This window comes from Verticillium dahliae, genomic scaffold (genome assembly GCF_000150675.1).
Source record: "Verticillium dahliae VdLs.17 supercont1.4 genomic scaffold, whole genome shotgun sequence".
Taxonomy (NCBI): domain Eukaryota; kingdom Fungi; phylum Ascomycota; class Sordariomycetes; order Glomerellales; family Plectosphaerellaceae; genus Verticillium; species Verticillium dahliae.
The window spans coordinates 641,170-648,759 of record NW_009276925.1 but is presented as its reverse complement, the minus strand read 5'-3'; the positions used below and the strand labels follow the sequence as shown (position 1 = coordinate 648,759).

The 7,590-nt window shown below is 57.7% G+C and overlaps 3 protein-coding genes across 3 annotated transcripts; 1 reads left to right on the top strand and 2 right to left on the bottom strand.

The window, feature by feature from the left end:
* Window positions 1-4: 4 nt before the first annotated feature.
* On the top strand, window positions 5-325 carry VDAG_02551 (uncharacterized protein; the record flags this gene model as incomplete). Its single annotated transcript, XM_009653204.1, has 1 exon — window positions 5-325. One exon carries the CDS (start codon window positions 5-7, stop codon window positions 323-325), a length of 321 nt encoding a protein of 106 aa, XP_009651499.1.
* A 516-nt stretch (window positions 326-841) lies between these two features.
* On the bottom strand, window positions 842-3,815 carry VDAG_02550 (uncharacterized protein; the record flags this gene model as incomplete). Its single annotated transcript, XM_009653203.1, has 3 exons — window positions 842-2,651; window positions 2,987-3,011; window positions 3,569-3,815. 3 exons carry the CDS (start codon window positions 3,813-3,815, stop codon window positions 842-844), a joined length of 2,082 nt encoding a protein of 693 aa, XP_009651498.1.
* Window positions 3,816-6,275: 2,460 nt separating this feature from the next.
* Window positions 6,276-7,549, bottom strand: VDAG_02549 (pH-response regulator protein palI/rim-9; the record flags this gene model as incomplete). The annotated part of the gene is made up of 2 exons (XM_009653202.1): window positions 6,276-6,819; window positions 6,879-7,549. The coding sequence occupies 2 exons, from the start codon at window positions 7,547-7,549 to the stop codon at window positions 6,276-6,278; spliced, it is 1,215 nt and encodes a 404-aa protein (XP_009651497.1).
* Window positions 7,550-7,590: the final 41 nt, after the last annotated feature.

Below are 7,590 nucleotides of genomic sequence, written 5' to 3'. Positions count from 1 at the left end.
CGACATGGTCGGCAGCGACGAGGCCGCGAGGCCCGCCATCTGCAAAGAGTGCGCCGAGACGCAGAGCCCCGCCGTCGTCTACTGCTCGACGCGCTGCGCCGCCGCGCATTTCCGCCAGCACAGAGAGACTGTCCACGTGCCGGGGCGTCGGCGCGACTCGAGCAAGTCGGTCGAGCATGACACCAAGGACCTGGTCTTTGACGACGACTACAGGTCCAAGTATCACGCCGAATACATTACCAAGTTTGTCTGGACCCTCAGCGACGCAGTAGAGCGCTTCTTCAAGGGGAAGAACCCCGACGTCAAAATCCTGTCCATTGACTAGATGCCTGCCATGACAATAGTAGACCCATTTAGAGCCCTCCGCAGCGCCAATAATACCACATCACATCTCAACGTCACGTCATATTCCAGCTCGCGTGGTAGCAATGATTCCAAAAAGTCTACGACTCGACAGGTATCTGAATGACGGCTGTGGATGGTCCCAACCAGCTAGCCCCTCTCACACAACCTTTGTTGTTGAACGACGATGCGCCTTGTTCCCTAGCTAGACCCATGGTCTTCTCTGTTTTTTTTTTTTTAATTATCTTTCTTCTCGCCTTCTTCCTTCGTAAGCTCAATACGCTGTAGCTTTCCCACAAGCTTGACGTCTCTCAGTTCAACAACCTCCGTCCTCCCCGCCTTGTCTACCAACGAGGCTGCATTCCCAAGTCTCCATCCAAGCGAACACACGCTGGAAAAGGCTGAGAATGTCAAGATACGTTCTGTGCTCCGTGTCTGTTCTCATTCAAGTCGACTGTTTATGACAAAATCAAAAGGGTGAAACAAATGTACGCCGAGCTCATTCGGCAGAGGAATTGTACCGTCTCGTCATTCTCTCGGTTTCTTCCATGCCGTTGATCATGGATGTGAGCATCATGGTCAAGAATGGTTTGGCCGCTTCGGCAGTGCTCATTTCGTTTGCTTCATGAATTTCCAGCTTTCCTTGCTTGACCTGACCGCGCTGGGGGCGACCTTGTCCGATAACACCTACAGTCTCTTGGTGATGACGGTTCTCCGCCTCACGGGCAAGCTGCCCGACAGACTTCGCGAAGGCGTCGGCGCCGGCATAGAATTGACGGTGGACCGCGTCGTTACGTCGCTGAATGTGCATTTCGGATCGTCGGAAGATACCCTCCTTTGACTGCCAGGCAGGGTGCAAGGGGTACATAGTCTGCCAGTCCGAGTCAAGCTCGGTGAAGTTCTGGAAAGAAGGGCCTCCACGAGGGTAAAAGTGCTTGACCTCATCAAAGCACCTGGTGTCCCAGGTATGCGTACTCTTCGTCCTGGCCTTCAGCGTGGGCGGCTTGACGATCTGCGCACCAAGGGCTGGCGCCCGAGCTGACTCGGGGATCGGTGCCTCGCACACGCCATGGAAAGACGGCTCGCCCTCGCCAGCTGGATAAGTGGTGACGCCGCTGGCATTAGCCGGGCACAGCATCTCAGTTGCCGCCAACTTGCTCGTGTTCTGCAGGAGAGCGCGGAACTCGACAGCAGCAGGGTCATCGTCGGCAACGACAAACTTGTGAGGAGTGCTGTTGGGAGGGTTACGCAGGGCTGTGTCGCTATTGGCAACCTTATACTGGCGCTGCCCGGGCGGTCCGGCAGTGAGAGGCTTCGGGGCACCCGGTCCAGTGCCGAGATCCGGCTGGTAGACAGTGTTGGCGTTATAGGAGTTGTTGGCGCCCTGCAAATCGACAGTCTCGAAGCCGGGAGGGATGCTGGTGACTTGTCTGACCGGGCCGGTCTGTCGCTGCCTGCCTTCGGGAGGAAATGTCATCGAACCACCAGCAAGCACGCCGCGAAGAGTCGTGGGCGAAGTGGAGCGACCAGTCTCAGTATCAGAGCAGCCGAAAGAGAAAGTTCCAAAGGAAGGAGTAGCCGAGCGGTCCGTCAGGGTGTTCCCGCTGTTGGAGGCGGCAGACCGCGCGCCAGGACGAGCACGAAGAGCCTTCTGAGCCTTCTGCTGGTTCGGGTTCGGGTACGATGCCAGGCTGTTGAGTGACTTGACGGTGAGGGTGGAGATTGGATCCTCCGACATGTCTTCATCGAGGTCATCCTCGAGTCCCTCGGCCATGTCGACGGGTTTGCCGATGCCGATGGTGGTCTCCGACGAGACAGCGGGCACACTGCCAGGCCGTTTCTGGGCAGGATCCATATCAGCAGGAGACGGGGGCTCGGAGCTTCTGTCGGGGAAAAGCGGGCTGACGGCTCGGTCGTAGTTCTGCTGAAGAGGCGAGTAATGAGGAACGACAGGGCTAGAGTTCACGGGGACGCTGTTCCTCGCGAGACTACTGCTCATAGGCAGGTTGGCGATGATTGACTTTGGTAAAAAGGTGAGCTCAGAAGATGCAGCAGAGTTCAATCCCCATTTCTGAGTACGAGAGCGGCGAGTGGGAGCCTGGATAGGTTGAACACTGTCAGGGTTGAAGATGGTGCCAGCAGTGGTGTAGGTGAACTTGGGAGTGTCGGACGCAGCACCATTGTCGGTCTTGGCAGGATTCATGGTGCCGACTGTCAAGTTCAAGATCGGTTGTAGATGCGCCATCTGAGGCAGGAGAATTGTGCTTGTCCTTTGCAGAAGGACCAAGGGTAAATGGTGATGTTGATATCTGAGGGGGAAAGTGTTGTCTTGAGCAGCTGTGCAGCTGTTAGCAGGGCCAAGCGGGAGATCGTGGTGAAACGATAGACTTGCCTCGCTCGGGTGAAGTCAAAGAAGGGACTCAAAATGGCGAGATGGCAAGGGCGAAACCGAGCTGAGAACTGATTGCTCCCGTAGATCCAACTACCTTCCTGTCCAGAAATTCTGACGTTATGGCCTGCGCTGTCAGGTGAAGGGCAACCTAGAAGGAGAAGACGTTGGCGAGTATTTCTCGAGGAGAACCTGCCAGCCTGGTAAGCAGCATCTCACAAGCGAGGTCGGGAAAAAAGCGCGAGGAATACGTACAGCGAGTCGATGATCCAGCGGCTACCTAGTTCGGCATGAATATCTCCAGATACCTAACTACCTAGGTGGGGGATCTCAGGCGACGTGGGAGCGGTCAGTCGAGGAAGGGGGCGGTGGGCGACGGGAGTGAGGATGATGGAAAGTGTGATCACCACGATGACAGCCGGGTGTTTTCCTTTTTGCTTAAGGGCAGTCGGACCCCGAGCTTGATGGTTGCAGGGCAGGTGCAGAGCACCAAGGAAGGAAGGCGGGAGGGCAGGAAGTCAGGAAGGCAGGAAGGCAGGAGGGCTAGAAGAACAGAACCGAAAGCACGGTAGGTGCTAGACGTGGAAAGTATGCCAGTCCACCGCACCTTCCTTAGTTGTTCGTTGCTCAAAGACCGAGCGAGGTCAGAGGCCCAAGAGGGTCCCAGCCTCGACGGCAAGACACATTCACCTGCCTACCTAAGGTGCCTGAAGTCGATAAGCCTTGTCCGCTGAAGACGTTTCCATGCGAAGCCCACAGGCACAAAGGGGGCTCTTGAAGCCCCGTCGAACTTCAGGCTTGAGGTCCCGCCGTCAGTCTGCTATTGTCTTCCGTTACGAGCAGAATCTCCGAGTACCAGCGGGGGGGTGTCGAATATCCACAGGTGGTAGCGGTAGAAAACTTGCCGGCCGTGACAGTCTCTTTCGTCAGGATACGACTGCGTTGACAGGAGCTCTCTCAGATAACGATGCTCCGAAGCAGTCACCGCTTGAATGACGATGATGAAGCGGTCTTCGCGGGCGTCAAGGTTGAAACGACGTGTAACACTATCTCTCGAACGTACCAAGCCTGTTGCGTACATCATCTTTGCCAACGGTAAAAAGAAGAAGGACTATCTTTGTCTGTTCGGAACAGTTCAACGAGTATACAAGTCCAAATCGAAGTTGCCGAGGCGAAGTATGCTGACAGTCATATATAGACGCTATAAGATTGTCATCCAATACCGCCACGAGGACATATACGTCCCCTTTTATACGTTCCCAACCTTGTCCATGCACATCAACTTGCAGACAATACCACCTGCCTCAATATCCTAATAACGAACTGCAGCTCCAATACAACCCGCCATGCCAACGAGTGGAGCCAAGTCCTCTCGCCAACAGTTCTTGGGGGCGCGGCGGTTCAAGCTCACCGGGCGGCCGCGTGTGGTTCACCCCCTCCTACGTTCAAACGGCGCTGGCCGGCCAGACAGCACACGTCAACTTGCCATATCCCATGACACATGGGCGGTCCGTGGACAGTGCTCGTCCTACTCTCCCCTCCCCCCCTTCGCCTTTCCAGTACAGCACCCTCATTGGTTCTCTCAATCTTCTGTCATATCCCTTGACTGCCAGCGAGGCCAATGTGCCCAGTGCTCCCAGGAACATGAACGAGCTTCATGACGATCAAAGCTCTCGCCCACTTGCGAACAAGTCCTGCCAGTCCAATGCGGGCAGAAGGCTTCTTCCGTCCAGTCAGGACGATCAATTCATTCCGTCAACTCCCTTTTTCGTCCCACCCACTCAGCGAGGAAGAAGGAGGAGGAGCAGGAGGAGGGAGGGGGCCAGGATTCTGATGTCCCAGAGGCAAGGAGACACGCCAGCGTGCATCCATTACGGCTATCGCCGACACAACACGGCAACAGGAGCTGCAGCCTTGGCCTGCAGCCCAGGTTCTCCAGGTGAATGCTGCGCGCGTTGATCTCGGTGAAGCCAATTCGAAAATTGGTCTGACCCACGTCAAAACAGACCATCGCGTGCGCGTCCCCTCGTGTCCTCGCCGACGGAAAGGAGAGAAATCTCTTGGCAAAATTGCCTGCTCCAAGCTGGGGCCTTCACCACTAGGAAACAACAAAACGCCATCACACGGACGCGCAAGGAACCAGACGCTCATGTCCCCTCCGCCAAGCAAAGCTCACACTGAAATCATGCGTACAAACGAAAACAGAAGCTGTCACATCACGCTCACCACAGGCCACAACACAACCAAACGCACAGAAAGTACCTTCATGTTGGCATCCACCCCCACAGCCGTCACGGCAGTCGAAATTGCCGGCACCAAGAAACAAGCCACCGGATAGGGCACCACACCACCGATCCACCATCCCTGGCCGATCAAAAGACAGATTCAACAAGGGGCGAACCACGTTCTAGAAGGGGCTCTCGCCTCGCCTTGTCTGGGTCGTTGTCACAAGCCAGATAGCTGGCTCCCTTGGGCCCTTAGGAAAGGGGGGGCTCGACACGCGACAGCCCTGCACAGCACAAGCCTAGACTAAAAAAGGTAAAAGGGGGCAGCGGCGCGGATGTCGAGTTGCCAACTCCCCGGCGGTCCAAAACGCAGGCGCCACCCCGCGCTGTCAGACGGAATCAGGCCACTTCACTTTGTTCCTGCGCGGCGCGCCCATCGGCACCTGCGCGTCATGGTCCAGTCGTTCGTCGGGACCGGTGTCCCCCGCCCCTTCACGATGCGCGCCTAGTGCTGGTCAAACATGAGAACACAATAGGGCCGACACGCAAGATATTCAAAGACGTGAGACATGGACAACCAACCAGCGAATTATACGCTCTCGTCTCGTGTTCCTGACTAAAGCTAGGTGCCTCGCGCTGTTTCCAATCCTTGCTCTGCGTGGCGTAACGGTTGGGGCCAAGAGCCGTTCGCCAACTTTGCGTATGGCCCGGCAGGCGAGAGACGCCTCTTGATCCAAAACCTCGACCATTGCTCTCGTCAAAGCGTCCACATCCTCCTGCCCGACCGTCACGGGCCCGGAGACCCGAAGTGTGTCTTCTTTACCCCTCCACCCCCGCCTCGGTCAGCCCATCCGCATCTACAAAGGCGCCGAGGATGGGCCGGTGCTGTGAAATCCGCAACTCCAACAGAGTGTTCCGTACATAGTATAGAAAGCAAAAAGAAAGAACAAGCTAGTTCGCAAAGGGAAAAAGTAGAATGTGTAGCGTTTGTCAAACTCCGTCGTCTCCATTCACTGCCCATTTCAACAAAGGGGGTTGGTGTTCGGATCGAAGTGCCCAAAAATGGAGAAAATCCGAGACCAGGATATATACGGGTGGGCGCGAAGAATAAAGTTTTGCGGTTGGGAGGAGGGGGGGGGGCGCGACAGAAGCGTGGATCTTCAGGAACGAAGGACAGCTCGTCGCCCGGAGCCCCCAGAAACGGCTCGAGTGATCAAGGAATGAATTTGAAGTGAAGTGCCGCATCTCCAGATGAAGTCTAGCGTGAACACCTAGTTGGAGGTTGGCAACCGGCCGCGCTCGTGAGCGAAGTGACAAAATTAAAGAGGCCCTTGAGGGTAGGCACTGCCAGGTATCATGCCAGCGCCGGGGCCCCTGTTGGTGTTGGCGCCACGAGCCCCGGGCAGCTGAAAGTCGGGGTTGTTGTTAAGAAGCACGTCTTGCTGCCGGGGTTGAGGCGCCCGTCGAGGCATGGGCTGGCCGCCGTAGCCAGGCATTGGTGGAGGCGGGTTCCAGCGGGGGTTCACACTCCTCTGGGAGATGGACGTGAAGTTGGAGCGATCCGACTCAGCGCCGGGGCTACGCGCACGAGCGCCACGCTCCTGGCGAGGGGGGTAGTCATAGGTGTCGGATGGCGGCGGGTTGGGCTGCATGGGCGGTGGCTGGGCAGCTGCCGCCGGGGGCGTCGACGACGCGAACCGCGGGTCAATGTCCTCGTAGTAGTTGTTGGTCTGCGCAGCCGCTTGTTGTGGCGAGGTGCGCCCAACGAGCTCTGCTGGCTGGGAACCACCTAGCGGCGACGGCACGTTCGGTGAGTTCCTTCCTTGGCCCTGTGCCCAGGCTTGGCGTGGCGGCATGTATTGCCTAGGGGGGGGATGTTAGAGAGCCATCGTTTGAGTAGAAGGGTATTGCGCACGACTTACTCGTCAGAACTGTACTTGCTGCCCTCGCTCATGTACGTATCGTGGCGGCGGTTGGACGAGTCTTGCACTCCCTGCTGCAGGCCTACCATGCCAGCGATGTCTGCGTCGCTTTCACGAAGCCCACCGAAAGATCCATAACCCTGCGGGGCATGAGCAGGACTGCCAGAGGCTGCATCCATCTCGACCGCCTGCCCGACCATGCCACTAGGTTCGTCGCTGGGCAAGGGTGGCGGCGACTCGGCGCGCGGCAAGCTCGATCTGTCGGGGTTGTAGGCCTCATAACTGCCAGGTAAAGAGGGATTGGTGCTGTTGTTGACGCTATAGTTGGTCGCAGCCTCGTCAGGGCGCCCTTCGTAGGGTACGGCGTAGCCATTGTGAGGACTCTGTTGTCTCTCATAGGGGCCTGGCCCGTTCTGGTAACCGGGGGTGGATCGCCCGGACATCATGGCCCCGCCGGCCATGACACCCGCAGCAACGTAGCCGCCCCGCGAAGGCCCGTATCCCCCACCTCTGGCATTCGGCGGTGGACCGTAGCCCCCTCGGCCACGAGGGCCGTAACCCCCCCTTCCGCCCATCGGCGGGGGGCCGCCATAGCCGCCTCGGCCGCCGCCGTAGCCACCCCTGCCGCGGTATCCACCAGGGGGCATGCCCCCACGACCCCTCGGGTTCATGCGGTCGAACTGTCGGTTGCTGTCGGATGGCCCTCTGTGGG